At 56.3% G+C, this 27,382-nt stretch overlaps 1 protein-coding gene across 5 annotated transcripts in view; it reads right to left on the bottom strand.

The window, feature by feature from the left end:
• Positions 1-27,382, bottom strand: part of COL27A1 (collagen type XXVII alpha 1 chain) — a 135,045-nt gene that overhangs the window by 7,595 nt on the left and 100,068 nt on the right. For 4 of the 5 annotated variants that reach the window (XM_082697050.1, XM_082697049.1, XM_082697051.1 and 1 more), the window contains 23 exons: positions 26,706-26,759; positions 25,661-25,714; positions 23,725-23,778; positions 19,479-19,586; positions 15,340-15,393; positions 15,127-15,234; positions 14,017-14,070; positions 13,082-13,135; positions 9,705-9,761; positions 9,489-9,542; positions 8,913-8,966; positions 8,610-8,663; positions 7,732-7,785; positions 7,523-7,630; positions 6,944-7,051; positions 5,970-6,077; positions 2,672-2,725; positions 2,110-2,172; positions 1,663-1,716; positions 1,484-1,519; positions 1,340-1,357; positions 1,059-1,094; positions 747-773 (listed from right to left, as the gene is read on the bottom strand). In XM_082697050.1, the coding sequence (XP_082553176.1) occupies positions 747-773; positions 1,059-1,094; positions 1,340-1,357; positions 1,484-1,519; positions 1,663-1,716; positions 2,110-2,172; positions 2,672-2,725; positions 5,970-6,077; positions 6,944-7,051; positions 7,523-7,630; positions 7,732-7,785; positions 8,610-8,663; positions 8,913-8,966; positions 9,489-9,542; positions 9,705-9,761; positions 13,082-13,135; positions 14,017-14,070; positions 15,127-15,234; positions 15,340-15,393; positions 19,479-19,586; positions 23,725-23,778; positions 25,661-25,714; positions 26,706-26,759 (1,425 nt within the window). The remainder of the gene's footprint in view (positions 1-746; positions 774-1,058; positions 1,095-1,339; positions 1,358-1,483; positions 1,520-1,662; positions 1,717-2,109; positions 2,173-2,671; positions 2,726-5,969; positions 6,078-6,943; positions 7,052-7,522; positions 7,631-7,731; positions 7,786-8,609; positions 8,664-8,912; positions 8,967-9,488; positions 9,543-9,704; positions 9,762-13,081; positions 13,136-14,016; positions 14,071-15,126; positions 15,235-15,339; positions 15,394-19,478; positions 19,587-23,724; positions 23,779-25,660; positions 25,715-26,705; positions 26,760-27,382) is intronic. The other variant, XM_082697053.1, reaches the window with a different exon arrangement.

Here is a 27,382-nt window from a genome sequence, read left to right as displayed (position 1 = left end):
GACCGCATGGAGGTTTGTGGGGAACGGCTGCCTGGAGAGGGCTCGGGAGCTCTGAGAGCCCCTGCCTCGTGCCTTGCCCTGTGCCTGTCTTCCATCTGGCTGTTCCTGAGGTGGTGGTGGCTTTTATAAGAAACCAGTAAGCTAGTAAGTGAAACGTTTTCTCTGACCTAAGAGCGGCTTTAGCAGCCTCACACCAGTGAGGGGTGTGGGACCCTCCGTCGGTCAGAGGCGCCGTGACAAGCAGGCATCTGGGCGGGGCAGAATGGGGAAGGAGCCCTGCAGGATTGGGACCTCGTGGGGTCTAACCCTTCGTCCTGGTGCACAGTGTCAGAACCGAGTTGAACAATAGGGTGCCCAGCTGCTGTCCCCCAAGTACTCTTTCGTATGGGGAACACCTACCCACCCCCCAAGCTTGAATTGACACCAGAACCTGTTTAGACCCTCAGCAATCAGCTGATCTGTTCCAAGGACAGTGACAGGACCAGGACCCCAACCACCGGAGCAGCTCCTGGGTTCAAGGTCAAGGGTGCATTCTGCCTAAAACCTGGATTCCCTACTCTCTGCCTCTGGGCTCTTTCTGCTGCTGCAAAGTCCAGGGCCCGGGATGGAAGGACAAAAGTTCACAGGCAATCCTGGGCCTAGCTTAGGGGTCTAGCTATGGTGACCCAGAAAGGCCAGCTGCCAACCGCCTCCCGACCTCCCAGGCCTTACCCCCAATAGGCAAAAAAGCACATTCTCCAACTTACAAAGTGAATAGGGCTCCCTGGCCGACCCTGCAAAAGAAGAGGCTCAGTGACTATTTGAGAGGAACTGGGTGTGGGGGTCCCAGGGGCTGTCAGGAGTCTGGAGGGGCCATCCAGGCACGAGAGGATGTGCAAAACTGGTCTCTGCTCTTCTGGAGGCTTAGTCCGGCCAGGGCCGCTCTACGCTCTCCTAGAAGTCTGGGGAAGCTTGTGAGGTCAGGGCCAAGACGAGCATCTGCCTGCAAAGCCCTGGGTCTCACTCCAAGCTCTGCCTCCTGCCCTAGAGTTCCAGGGGCACTGAGCACAAGTACCTACCGGTGGGCCAGGCCGCCCTCTGGGACCAGGAGGACCCTGGAGGAAGAGAAGAACAGTGAGGCCCTGGGTAAAGACCCTAACCCTTCCCTACCCCAGACCTCCTAGAGCAGACCCAAACCCAGGGACAGTAATGCCCCCAGTAGAGGGGTACCGATGGATGACCGAGGTCCAGAGGGAAAGAACACGCCTGAGGACGTCAGTGAGCATGGGTTGGGGAGCCCAGAGAGCCCACCCTGCCCCACTCCCCCGGCCCACCAGCCCCCATACCCCAGCCCACTCACCCTCGGACCTTGCAGTCCCTGGAGGAGGACAGAAGCAGAGAGAAACAGTCAGGGAAGCGGGCTGAGCTCTGCCCTCCAACCCTCCCCCAATCCTCCTCTCCCCCACCCCCTGAAGCACTGCCCTCCCCCAACCCCTCAACTCACCAAGTCCCCTCGGCTGCCTTTGTCACCCTTTGGACCCTGCAATAAATCACAGGCCCCATAAGAGAGGACTCAGAGAGGAAGTTCTATTTCCAAGATGCGGAAACTGAGTCTTGAGCCGGCCCTGGGTCACAGAGACAAGCTCGTCCCTGTGGTCTTCCCGGCCAGCTCCCGACACGTACCGGGCGTCCCGAAGGTCCCAGGATTCCGAGGGGCCCAATGATGCCTTCCTTTCCCTAAAGGAGAGACAAAGGTTTGTGTGTCTTCATTGTGGGGTCTGGGGAACAGAGTCCCAGGGACAGGAGAGGAGACGGCAGCCTGAGTGTCCCAGGGTGACAGAAGGGAGACTCCCTCAAGCAGGGGCACAGCCGTGCACATTCTGGGCCCCTCCTGTGTGCCTTGTCGGGGGGCAATGAGCGGGGAGAGGGGAGCAGGTGAAATGAGCTGGATGGCAGCCCAGTTGGCAGGACCGGCAGAAGCAAGGAATGGCTGGGGATGGAGGCTGTGGGCGGAGGGGGCTCAAGCCAGAAGGAGCAGGAGGAGCAGAGCAGGTGTCCACCCAGCGGACGGCTGGCCAGCCTTGGGCCTGGGCGACTGTCCCCGCTAGGACAGACCACGAGAGGACTCACCATCAAGCCAGGGGGCCCCCGCGGGCCCTGGATGCCTTTCAAGCCAATGTCTCCTGGGGGGCCCTGTGGGAGGCAGAGGAAGGGCTATCTTGTGTCTGGGCGGCCATTGGGCCAGAGCTCCAGCAGCTCCATGACCCCTGGGGCTGGTCACACTTTGCCCTCCCTTTCAAGAGAGGTTCCAGGGAGAGTAACAAATGTCCACAATTACCAAGCAGGAATCAGTGTGCAGGGTCTTTGCTGCATGGTGTAAGCCTCCACTCTGACTTCAGGGTTATAGCCCTCTATGGTTATCATACCCATTTTACAGCTGACAAAACTGAGGCTTGGAGATACAAAGTAACTTGCCTAATGCACAGAGCAGGTCAACTGAGCCAGGCTTAAAACCTAGGTCTGTTGGAAGGTGAGTTCTGGGGACCAAGGATGTCCCTGCTTGATTCTGGAGGCTTTCCAGCCCACACCGTGAGCGCTCAAGAAATCTTTGTCGAGCGAGCACATGGAGAAACAAACCAGGGAGTGGGTGGATGGGACCCCAATAGGAGCAGGCCAGAGTGGGAATTTGTACCTTGGGTCCAAAGAGGCCAGCCATTCCTGGGAAGCCCATCTCACCAGAGTCACCCTGCGGGGAGAGCGGAACGACGTGGGGTAAGTCGGGCCAGCACAACGATGTCCAGCCAATCACGCGGGCCCCCTGGGCCTGCCTCCTCCCACAGACATCACCGACTCCATCCCCAGGCAACCAGATGAGTGTAGACAGCTCACACGCTAGACACCGGTCAGCCTGGGCTCGGAGGGGGCTCGGAGGGGGCACGGGCCTGTGCCCTCTGTCGCACGAGACAGTGGAGGCCAGCTCAGGGATTCCATGAGGAAGGCTCTAGAACGCTTAGGACCTCCTGTCCCAGGTCTTGAAGGAAGAGAATGAGAGGACCCACAGGCTCTTCCCCACCCATGGGAAAGCCTATCAAGGACCGTGTCCCTCAGAAATCAGCCCATTAACTGTGCGGCTCTACGTGCCGGGGGCTCTGCAGGGACCACCACGCATGTGTGTTCCGACTTCCGCCCAGGGAGGCACAACACGCCCTGTTCACAGATGAGAACACTGAGGCTCTCAGAGGGCAGGAACTTGCTCATATTCACACAGAGGTCACTGCGGGGAGTGATTGGGGGTGAACGATTCTGGAGGCCTGGATTATATGCTTAACTTTTAACGGAACTGCCCAGCAGGTTTCCAAAGCGGTTGTACCGTTTTACGTTCCCGTGAGCAGAGGAGAACTCCAGTGGCTCCATATCCTTGAAAACACTTGATCTGTTCAGTCTTTAAAAATTTTTACCCTTCTGGGGAGCCTGGGAGGCTCTGTTGGTGAGGCGTCTGCCTTTGGCTCAGGTCCTAATCTCGGGGTCCTGGGATCAAGCCCCGTGTCGGGCTCCTTGCTCAGCGGGGCATCAGCTTGTCTCCCTCGGCCCCTCCCCCTACTTTTGCCCTCTCTCTCTTTCAGATAAACAAAATCTTCAGAAACAATTAAATGTTTACCATTCTAACAGGTGTGCAGTAATACCTCACTGCGGCTTTAATGAGCGCTTGCCTCATGACTACCGATACTGAGTTTCCTTTATGTGCTGATTTTCCATTTGTGCAACCTTCTCGGAGATGTCTGCTCCAGTCTTTTGCCTCATTTCTTTATTGGGCTGCTTCTTTTTCTCATTATTGACTTTTGAGCGTGCCTTACGTATTCCAGACACAAATCCTTTACTAGATACATAATTTTCACTTTCTCCTAGTATGTGGCTTGTCTTGTCATTTCTCTTAACAGCATCTGCCCTTGGAGGAGCAAAAGATTCCAACTTTGATAAAGACCAGCTTATCAATTTTTTAAATGGATCACGCTTGTGGTGTCATACCGAAGAAACCTTTGCATAACCCGAGGTCTCCAAGACTTTCTTCTATGCTTCCTCCTAAAAGTTTTAGCATTTTAGGATTGAGTTCACTTCTGTACATGGTATAGGGTCTCCCATTATCCTTGCTAGAAAAGACTCTTCTGTATCCACCGAGTTGTTTTTGCAACTTTGTCAAAAATCAGTTATCCATGTACCTGTGAATATATTTCTGAACTCTCTATGCTGTTCCTTTGATCAATTATTAGTATATTTATGATAATACCCTCCCTTCTTGATTACGGTAGCTATATAATAAAGTCTTGAAATCAACCACCAGGAGGCTCCCAACTTTTCCCTTTTCAACTTGCTTTGGTTCTTCTACACCTTTTGCATTTCCAAATAAATTAGACAGAGCTTCTTATTTTCCACGAGAAAGGTCTGATGGGATCGGGATCGGGATTGGGATTGGGATTGGGATTGGGTTAGATCCATACACCAACTGGAGGAGAACGGCCATTTGAACAATGCTTAGTCTTTGACCAGTGAACGCAGTATCTCCATTGACCTAGGTCTTCCCCAGCAGATTTTAGAGATGCTTTCAGTTTTTCAATGCGCATGTCTTGTACACCTAGTGTCACAGGTATCTCTACGTATTTCCTATTTTTCTGCTATTATAAGCAGTATTGCCTTTTAGATTTTGGGTTCTGATGGTGGCTGGTGTACAGAGACACAGCTCCTTTGTGCTGCTGTCCGCCATCTTGCTGGAGTCACTTGTTCTCATAGCTTGACTGTGGATTCCATTGGATTTTCTCTCTAGACAATAATTTTATCAACAAATGGAAATATGCACTTCTTCTTTTCTGATGTGAGTGCCTTTTCTTTATTTTTCATTCCTGATGGTGTCAGCGGGAAGTGCGAGCACAACGTTGAACAGAAGCGAGAACAAGTGTCTTCGACTCGTTTCTTCTTTGACTGATTCAGCCATTCACTATTAAGTATGATACTGGCCACCTGTTTTTCACAAATGCCCTCTTCCCAGTTGAGGAAGTTCCTTTTTCCTTACCAAGGGTACGGAGCTCTTTTATCAGAAATGGAGTTGCATGTCGCCAAGTGATTTTCTTGCATCCACTGTAGGATCAAATGGGTTTGTTTTCTTTCTCAGTTTGTTAATATGGTGCATTACACTGACTTATCTTCAAACGTTATATCATCCTTGCATTCCTGGGATAAACATCATTTAGTCTTGATATACTTTTTTTTTTAAGGTTTTATTTATTTATTTGATGGACAGAGATCACAAGTAGGCAGAGAGGCAGGCAGAGAGAGAGGGGGAAGCAGGCTCCCCGATGAGCAGGGAGCCAGATGCGGGGTTCGATCCCAGGACCCTGAGACCATGACCTGAGCCAAAGGCAGAGGCTTTAACCCACTAAGCCACCACGGCGCCCCTAGATGTACTATCTTTTGAATACATTCTTAGACTGGTTTTTCTAAAATCGTGTTGAGAATTTCTGTATCTATGTTTCTGAGGTATATTGGTCTGGAGATTTCTTGCCATGTCCAGCCTAGGTTCATAGAATATGCTGACAAGTATTCCTTCCTCTTCAACTTTCTGGAAGAGCTTATGCAGAATCGGTATTACCTCTTCCCTTAACTTTGACAAGAATTCTCCAGTGAAGTCATCTGAGGCCAGAGTATTCCTTGTGAGATGTTTGTTAAACCACAGATTGAATTTCTTTATTGGATGTGAGGCTATTTCGGGTTCAGGTCGTGATCCACCCCCTCATTCTGAAGGGACCATTCAGATCCCATGTCCCAGCCCACCCACCCCCCACTCAGGGGAGGCAGAGAAGTATCTGGGGCTCAGAGAGAGTGTCACTCTGCCCTTGTCACAGAGCAGGCGGGAGGCTTCCGGGCCTGTGTGTGCATGTGTGAACATGCGTGTGTACACGTGAGGGTGAGAACATCCGTATTCCCTGGGGCTTACTCACCGGCTGGCCTTTGGATCCAGGCTCCCCCTGGCTCCCAGGAAGCCCGGTTCCACCCGCTGTCCCTCGTTTGCCGGGAGGACCCGGCTGTCCCGGTAACCCACTTTCACCCTTAAAAAAAACAAACACCAAAATGACCAAAAGGGAAAATGGTACTAAGGGAGGGGTAGGGGGGCCGAGGAGAGACAGAACAGTGATGCCACAGGGTCGGCTGACCTCTCAGGATGCTGGGGCTCAGAACTTCAGCCTCCCTAGAGGAAAGCCTCTTTCTTGACTCTGGAATTCAAGCTCCAACTTGCCCTCCACGCTCCCACCCCGCCTCTCCTCTTCGCTGTTTCCTCCCAGCAGACCCTGAAGTTAGCCAATACCGCCCCCCCCTACCTCGCCCACACCTCTGCTCCAGCCCTTCCTCCTGCCTGGGATGCCACCTCCCCTTCTCTCCACGTTTCAATCCTCCTTGGGCCAAGTCCACTTCTCCCCCTGCCTGCTGTTCCCACGGAGAGTTCCAGTCTTTCCCCAGCTAAACCTGGCGCTTGCGGAAGACCAGAGGAGCCATGCCTGATTCATCCATCTCAATCTTCCCTTCTGCGTGTAGGCCTGGGTTCAGATGGACTCATGCCCCACCCCCTCCCCGCTGGCAACACTTACTACAAAGATGCCCTTTGGAAGAGGGTCCTGGCTACAAGCAACAGCAATGTTCCACGAAGGCCCACTAGAGGGCGCCCAAGGACAGCTCAATGACAGGTTGCCGGTTTCAACAGGCCTAAGATTTCCCCCTACCTGGATAAACCTGACTTCCCTCAAGTCAGGTTCAAGCTTGGGGCAGGCACCCCAGAGAAACATCAGAGCCAGGGACTCCATCCTCACACAGGCCCTGGGACACAGGTGCCCAGGTGAGCATTATAATCAGTGTCACTATAGTTAGTACCAAGGTTGAAAGACGGGAAGGCAGCTACGTGGCTTAACAGGTGTCTGACCTTGAATCCTGGGGGCCCCTGTGCTCCAGGCAAGCCGGCCACACCTGGATTTCCTCTCTTCCCAGCAGGGCCCATGGGGCCAGGGTCCCCATCGTCTCCCTGCTCCCCCTGTAAAGAAAGAGGGCAAAGGAAGACCTCTCATGTTTCAGGAAACAAAGGCAGCCAAGGGGGCAGGATGTGTCATAGTCCGGGTGAACTCTGGGTGGCCCTGGGGGAAAGGAGGTCAGACCCCAGGAGGGAGGTCATCCGAGCTCTGCATGAGGAGAGCAGGACCAGTGAAACCAGAGATGCGGGGGTTGTAAATGGGGAGGAGGGAACTTTCAACCACAAGCTCATCCCCTGGGTGCGGGTGTGGGGGGTCCTTCTGGGTACAGGCATGGGTAGTCAGAAAGGCCACATTCCCAGGTCCCATGCAGGAAACTTCTGGATATGTTGGTTCTGCCCCATCCAAGGTTCCACACCTGTTCCTCCTGGCCCATGGCCTCTGGCAGAACCCCACCCCATCCCCAACCCCCCCCCCCCAACAACACATCTTGTCCCCAAGGGAGACACCAAGCGTGAACCCAAAGTCCTGCTCACCTGCTGTCCTGCTTGACCATCCCTGCCAGGAAACCCATCTGGGCCCGGGACACCCTCGGAGCCCTGTCTCCCCACCACGCCCCGAGGCCCTGGCAGCCCTTGCAGGCCCTGGGGACATAAAAGAAGTTGATGAGGGCCTCTGGGAGGGGGGTTATGCGGACGGGGAGGGAGGCAGGCAGAGAGGAGGGGACAGGCTGCTGGTCACTCACCTGAATCCCCCTTCGTCCTGGTGCCCCAGCCTTGCCTTGCTTTCCCTTTGGACCCTGAAAAATCAAGGGGCACATGGCAGGGGCCACCTGGAAGAGGGGCGGAACCCTAGGAGTTCTGGAAGGGACTGAAAGGAGCATGGGCGCTCCTGTGTGGCCCAGCCCTGCCCCTCCGCCTCTTGGGCCTCAGCATCTGAATCTGCAAATGGTCCTATCACCCTGGCCTAGAAGCCCAGGGGCAGGGCTGGCCATAGAACCTAACAGTGTTGTCCTCACCCCTGCTCTGGGCCCTGAGCCCTTACGGGCTCGCCTTACTGCAGAGGCTCTCGGCCCTCCCAGTTTCCTAGAGGGAGCCTGGGGCCAGGGCTGGCTGGGCTTCAAGATCCTTCGATCCTCAAGAGTGTGGCTGTATCCCTGAGCAGGGCGGGGGCGGGGAGATGGTGTGTGGGTGAAGGAGACCCCTGGAGGGAGGTTGTGGGCAAGGAAGACAGCACTGGCCTGACCTCAGTGGAGGAAGACACAGGGGCTCTGGGTGCAAGATGGGAAAGTCCTCGACCACCCCTCAGTTCCCACCATCCGCATCTGTCCAACCCCTCCTTCCTCCGGACCCCTGCTTCTCCAGATTTTCTTCAGTGTGGTATGGCTGGCTCTGGCGTGACTGCCCTGGGTTCGAATCCCACTGCTGGCCCCACAGATGGTCCCCCTCCCGGAGAACCTGACAGTGGGGCAGGTGATCCCCGCTCCATCAGGCCCTTTGAAACGAAGAGATCTTGGCCAGGAAGCTCCCTGTAGGGCACCCGCCAGCCCAGCCTCCTACTTGCCTGGCGCTTGGGTGGGGGTCTGCTCTTCCCAGGGTCCCCTGTGGACCTCAGTCCTCTTACCTCTTCCCCTTTCGATCCTTTGGGTCCTGGCCGTCCCCGGGGTCCCGGATGCCCCTGCAAACCAAGGTGAGAGGATGCATAGCCGCCCCAGGATTCTCTCCTGGGGAGGGTGGCCAGTGTCCGCCTAGAAGGGGAGGGGTGGGAGGGGGTTGGGGGTGCAGGCTCTAGGGGTGCCCCCAGCATCAGGGCAAGAGAAACCAGAGTGCACTGCCCCAGGCCCTGTGCAGGGAGGGTCCCTTCCTCCCCCCACTGCTGACCACCCACATGGAGCCGGAGGGGGATGGGTCAGGGAGCAGCACTCACGGGTAGGCCCTGCTGGCCTGGATCTCCACGGAGGCCTGGCACACCCTCCTGTCCCTGGAAGCCAAGGAGAGACGGGTGAGGGGGCCCACCCTGGAGGGGCGGGGGAGGGGGGCCGGGGCAACTTCCCATCCGGAGGAGTCCCAGGAGTCCCGGAAGCCCTTGTTCTTCCCAGCTCTGTGTCATTGTCCCTGTCTCAGCTTGCGCATTTGCAAAGCTGCCAAATGACCCTGCCGGGGAGGCTGGAGCAGGGGAGGGGAGGGGAGGGGGAGAAGCCTGGTGGGGGCCCGGGGCTCACTCAGCGGTCTGTCTCTTGCTTCTGTCGGGAGAGCTGTTCCCGGCCACAGAGGACGGGGAGACTGAGGCCCTGTGAGGAAGGGGCCTCTCTCCCCAACCTCATCCTCCCCCTCAGCCCACCCCCTGCCAGCCTGGATTCTGGCCGGAGCCCTCTCTCCGGGGGTCTCCATTTCAGGCCGGGCACTAATGGGTGGGAGGGAGGGCTTGTCTCCCGGCCAAGGCTGTTTTCCTGCCTGGGGCCCGTGCCGGACGCTGCTACTGGGTAGGAGCTCTGATACTTACGGGGTATCCAGGGTCCCCTGGCTCCCCGCGGTCCCCTCGATCGCCTACGGGGCCCTGAATGACAAGGATGGCAATGACATATGGGCCATCAGGTCTCCTCTTAGATGTTTGTGGCAGCCTCACCCCTGCTCAGCCTCCCCCTCCCCACCCCCTGCCACAGCAGGAAGCTAGGGTTCCACTTTGGTGGCTGTCCAGGGGACAGAAAAGGGGGCTTACCCGATCTCCAGGTGGCCCAGGGGGCCCCTCAGCCTTGCCGTCCTCGCCCTGCTCCCCCTGTGGACACAACCAGGACTTATTTCTGGCTCCTGGTGAACCTGAGGAATTCCAGACACTCCACACAGCGTGGAAAGGGTCTTCATCAGTGATGAAGACCAGCTTAGTTAGGGCTTGAGACAAGAGACCAGAGAGGGAAGGGGCGGACCAGGGCGGCGGAACCCAGAGAGTGCCCTTTACTGCCCCCTGCTGGGCATTCCCCGCCCCAGCAGGCAGGAGCCCTCGGGCTACCAGTCCCGGAGCTGAGACCTTGGTCACACCCAGCTTGCACAGGACCAGCTGCTCAGACCCCCATCCGTCCCTTCCTGTCTTGGAGCTCTTTTTCTCAGCTGGGGAGCAGGGAAGAGGTGGGGTAAAGGGACAATGGCAGTACCCAGGAGGCAGGGGTGGGGGGAGTCTGGGAAATGAAGCAAACACTCCCTGCATGGTGCTTAGCACAGAGTGACAATAATTCCAACCGCACAGGCACTCACTGAATGTTTCCAACAACCCTATGAAGCAGGTGACGGTATCTCCCCATTTTACAGATGAGGACTCTGAGGCACAGAGAGACCGTGTGGGCTGCTGCCTTGGTCAGACCCGAAAAAGAGTCCCTTTCTCCCATCTTTGCTGGAATAAAGTGGGCAGAGAGCCAGGTTTAACAGGAACCTTCTACGCTGGTTGGGAGCCCCGGGGGCAGGCCTCAGGTTGCACTCTGCGGTGGGCCTGTTAGGGATCCTTGTCCACGAGACAGGTTCCTATCTGTGAAACAGGAGTGCGATGCCTGGCAGCACTGTTCCGAGGGCCCAGGGAGGAGAGCTCGCTACTGCCCATGGGGTAGGGGGCCACGCATTTGGCTGTTGTTGACGATGGCAGCAGGGACGATGTGTGGTGTGGAGGCTGTCGGAGGGATTGCAGGAGGCATAGGGTTTAGGGTGGAGGTCCTTGAGCCCTGGCAGGCCACCCTGGGCGCTGGGCCACCAAGCAAGACAGGAGGCAGAGGCCGTGTGCCAGCTACGGGGAAGGTGTGATCAGAGCAGCAAGAGGCCAAAACGCAGGACTCGGAATGTTCCAGCCCCAGACAATGGGTGTCGCCTCCCACGGGGGTGCATTCTGGTCAGGAGGGTCAAGCTAGGGCAGCCCGGGGCCCCCTGGCTGTTGGCAAGGGTGGAAGGGGAAGCCTGAGAGGCAGGAGAGGGAGCCATCCCTGGGGCTGGAGCCAGTCCCAGGCCCAAATCAGTCCTGAGGGCTGGCAGCCGGAGCACCTTGGCCCAGAGCCTCTGTGGCTCCTGCGGGCAGAGACTCAAAGCGGGAGGGACTTGGCCCAAGGCTTCGGACCAGTTGTACCCAAAGGGGTGGCCCAGGGAGAGGGGATTCCCTCTCCTCCCTGACCTCTGTCTATGGCTCATTGTCCCAAATCTTGGTCCCACCGTGGAGGGAGGCAGCCGGACGGAGGCACGTTGGAGAAGAGGGCCGTGTTTACCAAAAACATTCCGTATGGCAGACCCTTTGGGAGGTGTTCCATAGAATCCATACAGCACTCCGATGCGGCTATGACTACCGGCCCATTTTACAGATGAGGAAACGGAGGCCCAGGGAAAGAAGGGTCTTAGCCAAGGCCACACAGGAAGCAAGGGGTGGTCTGAGCCAAAAGCCAGCTACACAAATCTCCCCCACTCTCCCCACATTGTGGCTGGAGTTTGGGGACGCAGGTTTAGCAGCAGGAAGCCGGTGGAGCCCTGGGCCTCTCCTCGTTCCCAGAGTCTCATCGCCAGTCTCTCCAGATACCCCCTCTGTAGACATGTGCCCCACGGGGAATTCACCAGGGTGAGCAGCACATTAGCTCATCTAAGGGCCTATTTCTGGCTCAGGAGACACAGCCTGACATCAGAGCCTGCCTCCTGGTCCTGCCACCTTTCCACTGGTCCTGGCCGAGTCCTTAAGCAGCCTGGAGACTCAGTTTCCCCATGTGTCACGTGGGACACTGACAGCTCATGGTGAGGGCCATGGAGGAATCCCAGGGAAGAGCTCTGCACACTGCTGTGTGTTTTGGGGTCTCCCTTGGGACTCTGCTCCCCCTCCTTCCAGCACCCCTCAGCTTGTGCCTGGCGATTCGCTCTTGCATCCGGTTTACCCTTTTGGGGGCTTCTCTGCAGCCCCCAGCTCAGAGCCGAGAAGATATTATATGATCACTAACCATGCATGCACCCTACCTGTCAGGTAGCTGAACGCATGCGTGAACTAATCGACTACCTTATCACGAGGAAAGTGCCTACGGCTGACATACGGGGGAGGTCCGGCTCAGCCTTGCATTCCTGAGGCAGCCAGGGCAGTCAAGGCTCGGGGAACCCTGGGATCCCACCCGAGGCTCCAGCAGAAGTAGGGCGGCTTTAAGTTTCAGATCCCATTCTCAGCAGCCACAGGAACCGGTCCTGGTGCTCCAGGTGGCTGTGGGGAGGAAGGCTCCCCCTGTTTCAGGGTCTCCTGTGCCAGCTGTGGCAGACTCAGGGCTGAGGGGGAGACTTGGGGTGCTGAGCGGTACTCCCTACAGCTTCCTGTGGGATGTCGAAGCCCACTGATTGCAGAGCTCTTCTTCTCCAAGCAGGAACCAGCTGGACAGTAAGCTAGGGGTATAGTGAGGGGGTTGCTGACTTAGCTCACAAAGGTGGAGCTGGGGTGGAGGGGAATAGTAGGGGGCCACCTGCTAGGAGGCATTCTCTAGGCGGAGCCTTCGGGCGAGGGGGGAGGCAAGAACAGGGATTCTTGAGCTGCTAAGGTAGGACTCAAAGGCCAGTTTGGTGCTGCCTCAGAAGGTGACCCGGAGCCACTGCCTCGGCTCCCCAAGACCCCACCTGCATCGTGTGGCAGGGCACAACCATCAGCAAGCTTTCTTCTAGCAGTTTCTCTCCTCTACCAAAGCTGGAGCCAAGCGGTGGGGTATGGATGTTTCTTCCCTCTGCCTCAGTGGCCCCTTCCTGGCTGGAAAGGCTGGCCTCGCTCACTGTCCTAAGCCCTGCGCCGGCTCTCACTGGGGGGTCTCGTTCCCCAGCAAGGCTTCAATGCCCACATTCACACAGATGATGGAATTGTGGTTATAGTCTGTACGTGATGCGTCCCTCCCTCCTGCGGGACTGGAAGCCCTGGCGGGGCAGGACCTGTGGTTTTGTTCTGGTGCTGGGCACACACCTGACACGCAGGCCATCTGTGTTGAATGTGGGTCTAACGGCTCCTGGCCAGCCGCTGTGTGAGCAGGGGTGAGCCGACCATGAACTTCCGCACTACCCCAGCCACAGTGCCCCAGGCGCTGGCTCCTGCCGGCCCAGATGGGAGGGAGCACCCACCTTTTCACCCTTTGGTCCAGGAGGTCCGAGGGGGCCCATGATGCCTTTGTGTCCCTGCCGGAAACAGGATGGTAAGAGGTAAAAGCATAGGGGAATGAGGGCTTGAGACGCACAGTGAGGAAGACCAGAAATTCCAAGGTGGAGACCCTGGGCTATGAGTCTGGGGCCCTGGCTCTGCCCCCAGCTCACTGTGTGACTCTGAGCCGGCCCTGGGCCTCCCAGACATGCCGGGCCAGTCCCTGACAGACCTCTCATGGGTGGGGGCGCTTGGACGGTCAGGGGGCACAGCTCACACCAGCCTGGAGCAGATCTGGGGCCAGATCTTGGAGAGCCAGGTGTGTCCCCTGGGGCAGGAGCAAAATGCTGACCCCAGCCGACTTCCCTAGGCCATGGCGGGAAGCATACACGCACGTTCCTCCCTTGGACTTCCAGTTCCCCCTCTCTGGTTCCCATGTCCTCTGCCCTGACCTTCTGTCTTCCTCTCTCCCCCTCATCTCCCTGCTGTGTCTCCTTCAGACACTGGATCCCACCTTCAAACTTAACAAGCCATCATTCGCCTCTCCAAGGCTCAGTTTCCCTTTCTGAGTGGGCCCGGAGCCTCTCTGAGGACTAGTCCCCCAACTGTATCACATGGGTTTGGCTCAGCCTCCTCTAAGAGGGGTGCCAGCTTGGATGCAAAAGCGGGGTGAGGCTTCTCCCTTCCGCATTCAGCCAGCGTGACGCCTAGACAGGACACACGTGTGGCCCCCACCACGGGCAGGAAGAACTCGGCGAGGGCATGCAAAGGGGGAGGGTGTTTCTGTCTGCCCACCCCTGCTCTGGGGGCCCACCAGGGATCTTCCGTGGCCCAAGGGCAGGCCTCAGCAGGGAGGTGGTGGGCCTGGGTCCCTGCCTGCAGGAAAGAATTCCGAGAGGGGGGAGGTGAGATTTCTTACACTATAACCAGCCAGTCCCGGCTCTCCTTGGGCCCCCATCCGTCCTGGAGCACCCTAGGACAGGAGCAGATGCATGTCGGTACAGGTGTGTGGCTCTCCCCGCAGCGACCCGGGCCCGGGCAGCAGTCCAGTTCAGCCCCACCAACCTGCAGGTCCATGGCCCAGAACCCAGGCTGCGGAGCTCCTCCCTGAGCACCCCCTCCCTCCAGCCCTCCCTCCTCCCAGCTCTGGGGGGTTCACAAGACGGAGTGGCTAAACCATCCTCACTTTTGTGAGCCAATTTTAAACAGAAGCAGCTATAGAAAGTTAAATTATAGGAACGTACAGTTGAATCAATTAAAAGTGAAGATGACATCTTCAAAACTCCTCCCTTTCTAATAATTTTGCTCCATTTTACCACTACCTAGGCTCTGGCTTATTTCGGTCTACTGAGTGCGTGTGGTAGAACCAGCCAGTGACGGACACTCCCATGCATCTCCTCCCAAGGGCGTGTTCGAGGACACCCTGCAGGGGGCACAGGATCAGCCGTGGTGGGAGTGTTCACACCTTGCTGGGAGCATTCACACTGCGGGCGCCCGTCAGTGCTGCACACCGGCAGCTCAGAGATGCCTCACCTGCCCGCCTCCCCCCGCCTCCTCCCCTGCAGCTGGCAGAGCCCTGGGACTGTCCTTCACGGCGGGCCAGCAAGAGGTGGGGACGGCCTCAGCGTCACCCAGTGATCGGCAGCCCTATCTCATGAGCCTATTTCCAGTGGGAAAACTCCTTGTTCTGTAAAACCCTCCTGAGGGGCAGGTCCCCTCTCCGCCACCGCCTCGGAATGGGTCCTTATCCATCTGGGTCTGTAAATGGCTTCAGAAGACCCACAGCCCCCTTCAAAGGGAAAGAAATACTTGGCTTTGGGGGTGCTTTCTCAGGGAGAGAGGTGGCAGCTTCTATAGGGTCCCCAAGGGACCCAGGATGCAAAAGAAGCAGCTAGGACAGGGGACAGCCAAGGGTTTGGCTGAGCAGTGGAGCAGGAGGTACCTCTCTTTCTTCCCTTGCCCCCCCCAACCCCTGCACCTCTGCTCTGTGCCTGCCCACCCCAAACCACCCCACCCCGAGAGTTCTCACCGTTGGTCCCAGGCTGCCCCGGGACCCTTTAGGGCCTGGGGTGCCAGGGGGTCCAGGGTCTCCAGGGACGCCCATCTCACCCAGCTGTCCTTGGTAGCCCTTGGCACCCTGCAGTGGGAGGAGATACAGACGGTCATGGAGCCCCAGCAGGGGGTGAGGGGAGAAGTGGGGGAGGGGGAGAGGAGATCATGGTCACAGGGGTTGGGCACCCGCCTTGGCTCCGGTCCGGCCCTTCTCGCCTTGTTTCCCTGGTTTTCCTTCAGGACCCTGGGAGGAGAAAGAGGGAAGGAGGAGGGTGAGAAATGAGAGCAACCTGAGGCGGAGCCACGGAGCCTAAGGGGCATCGGCACAGGAGCTCTGAGGGCAGACTGCCTGGGTTCGGAACTCACCCTGTGCTCTGTACCCCAGGGACCCTGTGATGTGGGAACCTGGCCTGCGAAGTGGGGAGAGGGGTCCTGTTTGCCACACGGGGCTGAGAAGCTAACCCGGGGATGGCCCCTTGTGCTCATTGGGTGCCTGGCGCATAGTCAGTGCGGGACACATCCCTGTTTCGGGGTGACTGCGAGGCGCCCACGCTGTCCCAGAGGGAGCACCTGCACCTGCACCCTCTGCACCTGCCACGAGCCCCACACTGTTCCAGCCCCCGGGGAACCCTGAGCCGGAGGCCCGATCGAGGTCTGCTCCCACAGATGGTGACCTCTGGGCTGCCCAAAGGTGAAACGACATGGCCCAGCACACTGAGTCAACTGCGGCTCTGTCTGAGTCCATGCCCGGGGCTCCTGGGGACTCTGATGACATGCAGCGGGCAGGGAGCTCTTCTTACATCTGAGATGCCATGGGGCACTTCTGATCAGCCGGAGGCTGTGTCCTATGGACAGGGGCGCCCTCTTTTGGGGATAGGGGTGGGAAGGGATTCTCCCAATGGGGCATTGTGCCTGGAAGGTCAGTGGTCCTCCCCTACTATCCCACTGGGGTTCCCAGGCCACTCCCTCCCATAGGCTGCTCCGCCCCCTCCCTCGCAGGGCCTCCCTTTGCTCTCCTTTGCCCTGTGCTTGTCAGGGCCACTCACAGGGTAAGTGAATGCATGTAAGTGTGCACGTGTGAGCATAAGACAGATAAGAGAGGAAAAGAAAGGGAGAGAAGAGAATCCCAACTCTGAGCCCACCAGGTTGGGATGTCGAGCATAAGATAGACAGTGTTTCTGATCTCAAAGGACATCCTGATGGTCCCCGGAGGATAGTCCCTTCAAGACCCAAACCTCAAAGGACATCTACGTTCTTGGTAAGCACTAAAGAACTAGTTCAATTCAAGCCCTTTGGCTGCATTAACAGAGGTATATGCTGTAGGATGAGGGAGGTGATGGCCCCACGTTGGAATAGGAGGGGGCAATGAGTAACTGTGATGGAGGAAAGGTAGGAAGATGGGATTTTAGAGGAGCAGGAGAGGCACTTGACACCCATCTGCAGAACACAGGGGCATCTGTGTTCTTTGGGGTGATCAGTGGATGGAAATTACAGGGAGGCCACCTTTATTCTGCATAAGGACAAAACACGGCAAAAGTGGATTGGAGAAGACAAATCTCTGTCCCCAAGGGCAGTGCTAGTGAGACTGCCCTAGGGACCTCAGGAAGGAAGAAATGGTAGTCTTGGAAGGACCGAGCACAGACTGCCTTGCATTCTGGTACTTAAGTCCTTATGTGACCCTGGACAAGCCCCTTCCCTTCTGTGTGCCTCAGCTGCCCTGCCTCTCATAGGTAAGGCTTGAACTAGCTTTGTCTATCTGTGACCCCTTGCCACATAACGCTCCTGAGCACTTGAAAAGGTGGTGACTGGATGAAGAAACCAAATTCTTAATTCAATCTAATTTTAATTAACTTAAAATTAATTTAAATACAGATAATTCAGTTACCACAAAACTTTTACATATGTTTGGAACAACTTGGGGATATAAACCTACATTTTCAGCTGTGTATTTTACGAAATCTAAACACAGAACAAGTATTTCCAATGAAAATTTAGCATCCGAATTGAGATGTGCCATATGAGTAAATTACACATCAAATTTCATAGATTTAGTAAAAAAAAAAAAAATAGGAAGAAGAAGAAGGTAAAATACCTGATTAATGATTTTTATGTTGACTACATGTTGGAAATGTTCGTATCTAGGCTATATTGAGCTAAATAAAATATACTATGAAAATTTATTTCATCCACCTCTTTTGAAATGTAAGTATTAAAAAATTTTAAATTATACAGGTAACTCATCTCCTGTCTCTACCCACAGCATTGAAGTAGACCACGTCCGAGTCTTTGGCTCCTCCAGGAATAAAATAGTCACAACCAATATGACCGTGGGCCAGGCAAGGACCAGGCACCGTGTCTCTATTCTATGTCATGCCTCCCCCAATTCTGGCCATGGGCTGGGAGGAAGGGGTTATTTATCCCATTTGAGAGCCAAAGACACAGGCTCAGTGAGATGAAGACAAGACCCGCAGGTCACCTCGCTAGGTTCAGATGAGATGCAGGTCCTCAGGGTCTGGGACACCCCCTTGACCCAGGCTGGTCATATCTGGGCAGTTGTCTAATCATGATACAGGGGCTGGTGGAAGGGGTCAGTGGGCTGAGGTGACTGCTATGGCTGATCCCTTGTCAGGAGGAGAAGTGAGTCAGCACGGAAGAATTCAGCACAGAGCCAGGACGCTGAGAGTCTCCCCCAGGACAGAGCGGCTGGCCACTTGTTCTGACAAGCCCTCTCCAGCTGGGAGCAGCCCTCATGGTGTGGGAAATCCTGAGTAAGGGCTGGAGCATCCAGTGGGGTAAGTCCATGGAGCCAGAATGAAGACTTTTACTGGGCCCCCATCCATGAAGATATATTTCTGGAAAGGCTGTGAAGGCTCATAAAATTCTATTTTTAAATACTCCACTGTTTCCTGGCCAGAGTGGGAGATACTTGTCCTGCAGCCCTGATGCCAAAGAGACTCAAATACAAGCCTCTCCCCACCTCTGTCACCAACACACACTCAGTCTGACTGCAGTGAATCTCTTTCCCATTCCAGTAGATGAAATTGGTGGAGATGGCAAAATACAGACATTAACCCTGTTGGCACCACCACCACCAACATGGCCCCCATCAGCATGGGCACTGTCACCACCACTGCCACTGTCATCACCATCACCATCATTGCCAGCACCCTCACCATCTCTACCATTATCACTATCATCACACCATCTCTACCATCATCACCACCATCTCCACCATCACTAATACCATCACCTCCACTATCACCATCATCACCACCATCGCTACCACTATCACCTCCACTATCACCATCATCACCACCATTGCTACCACCATCACCATCTACACCTTCACCACCATTACTAATATCATCACCTCCACCATCACCATCATCACCACCATCACCATCACCACCATTATCACCATCACCACCATCTCTACCACCATCGCCACTATCACCGTCACCACCTTAATACCATCACCTCCATCATCACCATCATCACTATCACATTAATCATCATCATCACCATCTCCACCATCATCACCATCTCCACCATCATCACCACCATCATCTATATCAGCAGCATCTCCACCTCCACCCAACCATCAACATTACCACTACCACCATCACCACTACCACCAGCTTCCATTTCCTCCTCCAGCTTCATAAAGACAATATTTATTTTCTGGCACATTGTAGAAAGCACTTTCCTTTCCAAAGTTTCATTGACTCTTTAAAGATCAGAAAACCAAGTCTCACAGAGAGGCAGCATGATCTGCCTAAGGTCACATAGACTGTGGGTTCTCGAGCCAGAACTCACCCTCTGGCCTCTGGGCCCAGGGCTATTTCTGCTGTATGTTCCGGCCCATTCGTCAGCCATGAAACTCAAGCGTTTACTAAGAAATAGCCCCTGGAATGTTGGAGTGTCTTCCTTCCAAATCCTTCATTGTACCAAAAGCGTGACCCAGAGAGGGCAGCCGTGAGTTCCTACTGGGGAATGGTGGCCAGTGCCTCTCTGGCTAAGTACCCCCAACCCCCTGGTAAATTCAGTGTGGCTGAATGTGGGGCAAGGTCAGCAAGGCCAGGCTCACAGAGGCCGTGGCAGCCAGACTGAGGAGGGTGATCCTGGTCTGAGGGCACTTGGGAGCCATGGGAGGCTTGGGGCAGGGGAGGGATGTGGGTAGATTGTTCTCTGGGAAACCCCCAGGTGGAGGAAGCAGAAGGCCTTTAGGCAGCTGCCATCAAAAGACCTCCTGTCCAACTGCTTGAACAGACATGGGTGGTACATGTGCCCAGACACCCCCGGTGCTGGCACGAAGCCATGCACACTCACCCGGACGCCAGTGATGCCAGGGGGGCCAGGGGGCCCGTCCTCGCCCATCAGTCCCTCTTGGCCTTTGTTGCCACGTTCACCATCAGGCCCAGGGTCACCCCTGTCCCCCTAGGTTGGAAGGGCATGAGGAGGAGAGAGAGAAAAAAATCAGTCCCTCAGCCAATCAGAGGCACTAAACCTCAAGGCTCCATTTGGATGTCCACAGCCAAGCAGCCCCTGGGTTTCCCCTGATGGACCCCTGAGCCACCAAAAGGGCCAGGGTGGCATGTCCTGGCAGGTGCAGGAAATACCCCAGACACGGTACTCGGGCCAGGGAGAAAGTCACTTAGAGGGAACACAGGACCTTGACCACTCCTGCCCCCCAAGTTCACAAGGAGGGGACAGCTTTGGGACATTCAGGCTCTTTCTCCCCAACACTGACACAGGGGGAGGACAAGAGTCTTAAGACTCCGAAGGGAATTTTAGAAAAGGAAAACAATTCACCCAATCCTGCCTCTCAGAACCAACTCCATTTTTCTGAGTTGCCTTTTCAACCCTTGTTTACATGCAAATGATTTATAATACTAATAAAGCAAAGGTCATAGTTTCCATTGCTGTGTACCAGGCGCCAAGCAGTGGGACAGCCGACTGAGAGCAAGGAAGCTAGTTAGCAGTACGTGAAGCTTTAAAGACACAATCCAAGTGCAGCTTGGTCCATGTTGTTTTGTTTTTTGCTGTCTGACTCTATTGCGAACAGCATCTCCCATTGCTGTCTGCTCTGCACGGCTCTTGTCCTTGCCGGCGGCAGAGAACTTCCTCGTCCAGAGGATGGCAGTTCACAAAGGACACAGCACCTGCCACATCCGGGCCACGTCGTCCTTGCAGGCGGGGCTGAGGCAGGCTGGGGGCAGAGCAGGGATGAGGGGCGCGGCGGCATGGGCAGCAGCCCCAGAGGAACAGGGTGGTGTGCCTGTCTGAAGGTCACCTCCATCGGGACTGGCGGGCCCGGCAGGGCGTGTGGCCAGTCTGCAAGTGGCTGAGCTGGGACTGGTTGGAGACCCGTGGGAAAGGGGATGAAGTCATGGCCAGGAGGAAGGGGTGGGCGGGGGAGCAGGCTGGGAGAAGGGGAGAGTATCTCTGCCAATTCTGTTTCCCGGCGCCACACTTTACAAGGAGCGCTGATAACCTGGTGTGGGCCCTGGAGAAAGATCAGGGTGCGGAGGGCATGAAGCTGGATCCTGGGTTCTAGGCACAGGAGGCTGGCGCAGGGGTCTCTTGGGGCGGTTTCTAGCTCAGCTACAGGGGATGGGGGGAGACTCCCTAATGAAGAGGGGTCAAGAGATGGCATGGATAAGGGGGAGGGGCCACTCCAAGCGGAGGCATGGGCCAGCGCACAGCAGATCTGGGCACCCGGAGAGGGTTGGACAAGTTTGTGTGTGAGATCCGTCCCCACTGAGATTGCGGCAGAGAGACAGGGTGCTGTCCTGATGGCTTTTCTGCGGACCCCAGCTCCAGGACCCCGCTTCTGGCTTGTCATCCCTGGCCACCTGCTCTCCCAGCTCTCTGAGGCAGGCAGCCTGTCCCAGAGGGCTGGGCTGGTTTTCAGAGAGGGGCCCCAGCCTGGCACTGGAAGGTGCTCCAGCTCCAGGGGTTGCCCAGACACCCTGCCCTCTCCAGCCTGGCATAGCAAACTTGTAGCTCCCCTACAGAATAGGCTCTGGGTAGGGGGGTCCTGGAGAATCCTAGAGTCCCCCGAACATCCGCCCATGCTCAGAAGAGCCTTACAAATTGTCCAGCTCAAACTTCTTGATTTACAGATGGGGAAACTGAGGCCTAGGGAGGAGGAGCCTTCCCAACCACACATGGAAGTCAGCGGCCGAGCATGCGTGAGACCCTGGGGTTCGGATTCCGAGGTTCTCTGTGCAGGAGACAGTATCTCCCTCACTCCTGGGGTTATGTCGCTTAAATTTGAACCTTGCTGCCACCTCTCAATGGCTATGTGACCCTGGGCAAATTTCCTCATTTGTAAAGTAAGCAGCAAAGGGTTACTATGGGGATTGAAAGAGCTAATCCGTGTAAGTAGCTTAACAGGGCGTCCGACACGTGAGTTCCAGATGAAGGTTAGCCTTCCCAGGAGTCACCACCACTGTCCCTGCCACCATCTGCTGCGAGTCAGCAAGCTCAACAGAGATCGGCAGCAGAAAAGCACGCTGCAGACTCTCACGAACTGTGTGTGTCCGGGAGGTGGTTTTCCCCATGAAGGCGATTCTTGGACAAACACCGTGAAGACAGCACGGTGTCTCCTGGGTTTCAGGAGGACCAGAGAAGATGCTGGACGTCTGCAGCAACTACTCTGACCCAAGGTCCGAGACAGAACTGCTTTGAAGGGAGTGGAGGAGGAGGAGGAAGACGTCAGTGCCAGGAGCCGTGTGGAGAGATCAGGAAGGACCAGGTGAGACACTCGTGCCTTGAAGCCCCACCTCCTAGCCCACCTCAGCACAACTCCAGGGAGAAGAAAGGTGGCTGGCCAGAAATGGAAGAGATCCCTGTGCTGTGACTCAGTTTCCCCATCTGTCACGTGGGGATGGGAATGAATCCAACTCCCAGGGCAGCTGGGAGGAGGACACGGGTTCAGTCACATAGAGCTCTCAAGGCAGGTGATGCGAGCACACGGTGAGTATGCTGAGAATTTTAGCTAGAATGTTCTTCAGCGTCACTGCCATTCAAGCAGGCATTGGGCAAAGGGTGTGGCGGGGCTGTCCTGTCCTCCCCTGCAGGGGCCTGGTTGTACCCTAGGATGCAGCTGAGCTGGAGAGAGGAGGCAGACGGATGGCAGACAGGGGGCGCTCTCGGCCTTGCAAGAAAAACCCAGGGCCGCTGGGGAGCCACCCAGGGACCTGTCCTAGAGCCACCCTAGTAGACAGGGAAGCCAGGGACCCAGGGCAGCTATGGGCATGGGACAGTGGGCATAGGGGTCTGGGGACGGGGTAACTGAGGGCCACTTATCTGAGGTCACATGGAGAGTAAACGGGTGACAGAGGGAATCCTGGGATGTGGCCCTTGGGCCCTTGCGTGAGGAGCTGACTCAGTATGACAGGCCACCCTGGGGAGAGCCCACCTAGTACTGGGCCAGGGTTAGGGCTGGGCCAGGGCTGGCAGCCAGGGACAGGCTTGTGCTAGATGTGGAGCTGGTACGTGGGAGAGGGACCCCCGCCGGCCTCATAGTGCAGGGGAGCCCTAGAACTTCCTGAAGGTGCCCGCACCTTCAGAGGCATCTACGGGACGTGGCCGGGCTGAGTCAGGCAACAGTGAGCCCTGGGTTTGAATTGTGGATTCTCCACTGACAGCCACAGACTCTGGATGAGTGCACCTCTGTGTCCTTCGGAGCCTCAGCCTCCACACCTTTAGAACGGGTGCATGGTGCAGAGAGGGAGCCGAAGCTTCGGTCTTATCTGTGCCAATTCCTGGCTGTGTGTCTTTGGGCAAGTTGCTTAACCTCTCTGTGTTTCAGTTCTCTTATTTAAAGACAGAATGTGGGGCGCCTGGGTGGCTCAGTGGATTAAATGCTCTGCCTTCGGCTCAGGTCATGATCTCAGGGTCCTGGGATCGAGTCCCGCATTGGACTCTCTGCTCAGCGGGGAGCCTGCTTCCCTTCCTCTCTCTCTGCCTGCCTCTCTGCCTGTTTGTGATCTCTCTCTCTCTGTCAAATAAATAAATAAATAAGTCTTAAAAAAAAAAAAAAAAGACAGAACTTACCCCACAGCATTAACTGAGGTGTTATATAAACAAAGGGCTCAGCACAGTACCTGATATACTGGTGACGAGCCCACCATGAAGAGTGGCTTACAGGTCATGGGCGGGGATGACGATGATTTTCCTGATTTTTTAGGATGTTTGCAAGATAACAGAGAGCTAAGCTGCTGGCTCTGGGTCTAGCCCAGAGCAGGCTGTCCAGACACTACCCTTAACCGAAAGACGCTGTAGTTTTGAGAAGGGTAGCAGTGAGGAGTGGAAGGGGGGATGGCTCCTAGCCCCGTCTGAGCAGGGCAGGAGGCAGTGGCGGGCAGGGGAGTGTATGGGGGGTGGGTAGGTGTGTGCTTGCCATAGGGGCTGGAGCTCTGGTCTCAGAGCTGTATGAGAACATAATGCTTCCGGGGAAAGCTCAGGTCTTGAATGGGAGGGGAATGCAAGCAGAGGTAGAAGACGGTTCCAGAACACACCCCTGTCCCCCCACCCCCGTCCCCCGATCCTACCGCAAGACACTCACCTTCAGTCCATCAGGCCCTGCAGGGCCACTGTCACCCTCGAGGCCTGGCTCTCCCTGGAAAGGGTAGTAGGGAAAGATGAGACATTCCCGGGGACGGGGCCCAATGTGCTTTTACTTCCTCCCCCTCCTTGGGGCGGGACCCCAACCCTGCTGTCTCCGGACAATATGGCCCCAGAATGCCCGGCACATAGAAGATGCTCAACAGTGGCTGAACCAGTGAGTGAGCCGGGGGCTGGGGGGTGGCTGGGGTGCCCACTGCCTGCTCTTCAGAAAGGAGGAGCAGACCCCGAAGCCCCAGCCTGTCTGCAGGGTGGGTCACCTGGGGGCTACCCCAGCTCACCAGTTACAAAGTGTCCTAGTTAGTTGGTTGGCTGGTAACTTGGCTGCTCAGTCGTTAAGGCTCTGATGTCATACAGACCTCAGTTCCCCCGCTGGGCTCCCCATTCGCTGACGGTGTGACCACAAGCAAACTGCCTAGCCCCCACGGGTGGCTGTTTTCTCATCGGAAGGTTGGGCTGGCACCACTTCCTGTGAGGGTGCCTGTGAGGCACAGTATAGGCAGCCCACGAATGGCAGCCATTTGACATATCGTTTCGGCAGCTGCAGGGAGCTCCCATGGAACTCCCCGTGGAATCCCATTTCTCAGATGTGGAAGGTGAGGCCGGCCTTAAGACTTTCTGGCCAGCAACTTTGAGAGCGATGCCAAGACCCTGAAATCCCCATTTGGCCCTCAGCTAGGTTCTCTGCTTGCAGCTCCCACTCCAGAGATGCCCCTGGCCTTCTGAGTCCTCGAACTGGCCATCAGATTAGTTTGGGTCTCTCCCGGCTTTCAGAGTTCCTGGCTGTGCAGCACCCGAGCCTGAAGGGGCCTCAGAGGTCATCAGCGGCAGGGATGACAAAGGCACCACAAGCGTGGAGACACCATCCTCCTTGGGCCCGTGGCAGATGTCACTATTGGATCTACTAGAATGTGGTTCCATAAGAACACGGCCTCCTGTTACTCGCTGCTTGGTTCCCAGCGCTTTGAGAGAAGGGCCAGGCACACAGTGGGCATCGAGTGAGTGTTCGTCACTCTCATTCCTACTGTGCCTAGATGGAACCTCAGAATCCTTCTTAACACAGCACTCGAAGAAAACCGTACGGATCAGTCTTTGTTGACACACAAGATTTACCATCTTGGGGTTTCAAGGCTGCACATGCATCCTGCCTTCCACATCTTAACTAAATTTGCGGCGCCTCGGTTGACTCCGGGCAGGGGGAGCACGAGGCATTGGAAAAACAGGGGAGATAAGAAATGAAGGGCACCTGCCTCTGGTGCCCCTAGGAACTGAGGCCCACACTAACACCCCCTCCTACTGGGACCCCACCTTCTGCACCTGGCAGATGCTACAGGATGCCTGCTCTGTGCCCCTCCCAGTACGCCTGCAGCCACATTTGGGCAAAGACTGTATAAACTGGGCACGGAGCATAGAGAGGTGGACAGAGAGGCATCCCAAAGCTTCTCAGAGGAAGGCAAGCTTTGTGGGTTTCTTTTCAGAAAAGAGAAACATAACCTTCCATGGAAGAGTTTCCAAGGATGATAACAGGTGTTTTTCAAAAGTAAAAGTGCTGCAGGCCATTTAAGTTTGGATTAATCCAAAAGGAACCACTGTCTTGGCTGCTGGCCTTCTCAGAGCCTTGAAAATGCTTACTGCTAATGTGGGGAGGGAAGAGTGAACATGCAGTGAATCCCAAACACTCTGACCACAAGATCGTTTTCTTCCAAGAGTGCCTCTATGTTGTGGAAATGCTAGCTCAGCAAGAGAGATGAGATGAGGCTATAGGAATTCACCGTCTCTTTCTCCCAGAGGCTCAGGAAGGTTGAGGAAAGCCCTTCCCCCGACCCAAGTGCCCCACAGGTGACTTTCCGGGAAGAATGAATTTGCTTTTGACTTACCCGCTGCCCAATGAGGCCCTGCTCCCCAGGGGTGCCCAGAGGCCCAAGGTCACCCTAGGAGAAGCCAAACACAAGTCCATGGGGGTGGGTCGGGCCAATCCCAGCCCTTGCTTCACTTTGCTGTCCTCACCAGCTCTGATTTGGGGTGGGAGCTGGGGAAGCCCCTCCTTCCCGAAAACCAAAGCGACACTGCAAAATGCCAACCAGAGCCCCTGCTCCAGGCCCCCCCGGGCCGTGTGGGTCTCAACACTGAAACCTCACAACAACCCTGCCACAGAAGGGATCTTCTTTTACGAATGGAGAAATCAATGCTCGGGGTCACGTCACTAGCCCAAGCCCATAAGGCTAAGAAGGGACAGATTCAGGATCCAAACCTGAGTAGTTTGGCTCCAGGGAGGACCAGAGGCAGGGATGGCAAATCTGTGGCTGACCGCCTTCTTTACTCTCCCTGAGAGCCTTGGAAAGAAACCCAAAGGAGGAAGAGGCCCGAAATGAACCAGAGTAAATGTCACCTGTCCCCACAAAAGATCACCACATGGGGATTTCTAAACTAGTCTCCCTCTGTGCCGACGTCTGGGTGGGGGGGTGGGTGCCAGGAGGAGGGGGAGCGCCGAGCCCCCAGCCCTGCCCCAATCCGGACAATCCCATTTCCGTCTGTTTTAGATAGGACGCACTCTCTTCCACAACAGAGCGGGGACAGGGCTCTCCCCAGAGCCCCGGCATCAATGGGCGCCTGTTTCCCTTGCAGGTAATGAGGGGCTCGGGGACTGAAATGCAGATGGTATCTCAGGAGGCCAGGAGGTGCGGCCGCCGGGGCGTGGGGCAGGTGCCAGGGAAAACACCGCTGGGCAGGGGGCCGGGGTGGGGGCTCCGGGTCGGCTGGGCCCGCCACTGTGGCCGTAGCCAGGACCCGCTCCCCGGCCAGAAACACAGAGAATTCATTATCCCCACACAAGAAAGGCCCGTTTCTCTTCCGTGGGGAGGACGTGGCCGCCAGCTAGAAGCTGGTTTCAACAAGTCAATTTTCTCTTTCATCCTGCCTTACCTTCATCCCGGCTTCCCCGGGAAGGCCCGGTTCTCCCACCGCACCGGGCGGCCCCTGCAAGAAAATGCCATTGGTCCCTCCTACAGCAGGGCTTGGCCTCGACTGTAAGGGAGGAGAATAACTGAGGTTGCCCCAGAGAGGGCAAGGAATGGGCCTGAGGTCACACAGCAGGAGAGACACAGAGCTAGGAGTAGGCTGCGGGCCTTCTGGGAGCTTGGGGCTGGGACCACGGGGCGGGTGGTGGCTGCGCCCAGGCGGATGAGCCCTGGAGGGGGCTCCGAGGCTGCTGGATCTCTCTCCTTCCCCACGAGTGTGGGTTACCGCATGAGGAGCCCCTTGGCGAGCACAGGGAGGAAAATAGCATGATTCACATAACAACAGGGGAGGAAGCCAACCGAGGCTGTATTCAGGGTGGACGGATCCCTGTGCTTTACTCCAAAGCTGGGCCAGGATGCCCACGGGAGGAAGGGGTCCGAGTCATTCCCAGTGGCATGGCTACAGCCCCTGCACGAAGCTGCGGCTCCACTTCCTTCTCTGACTAAGGCAGAGGGGTCTGAGGCCCCTCTAAAGCGCATGCCCTGTAAAAGACAGGTCCTGCAGGCAAACCTCGGTGCTGAGCAGAGAAGTTCCCACAGAGGCGGGGAGGCAGGGGGCACTGCTTTTTCCCTTGGTGGCAC

Source organism: Mustela nivalis, assembly GCF_964662115.1.
Source record: "Mustela nivalis genome assembly, chromosome: 13".
NCBI classification, from domain to species: Eukaryota; Metazoa; Chordata; class Mammalia; order Carnivora; family Mustelidae; genus Mustela; species Mustela nivalis.
This window is presented reverse-complemented; position numbering and strand designations above follow the sequence as displayed.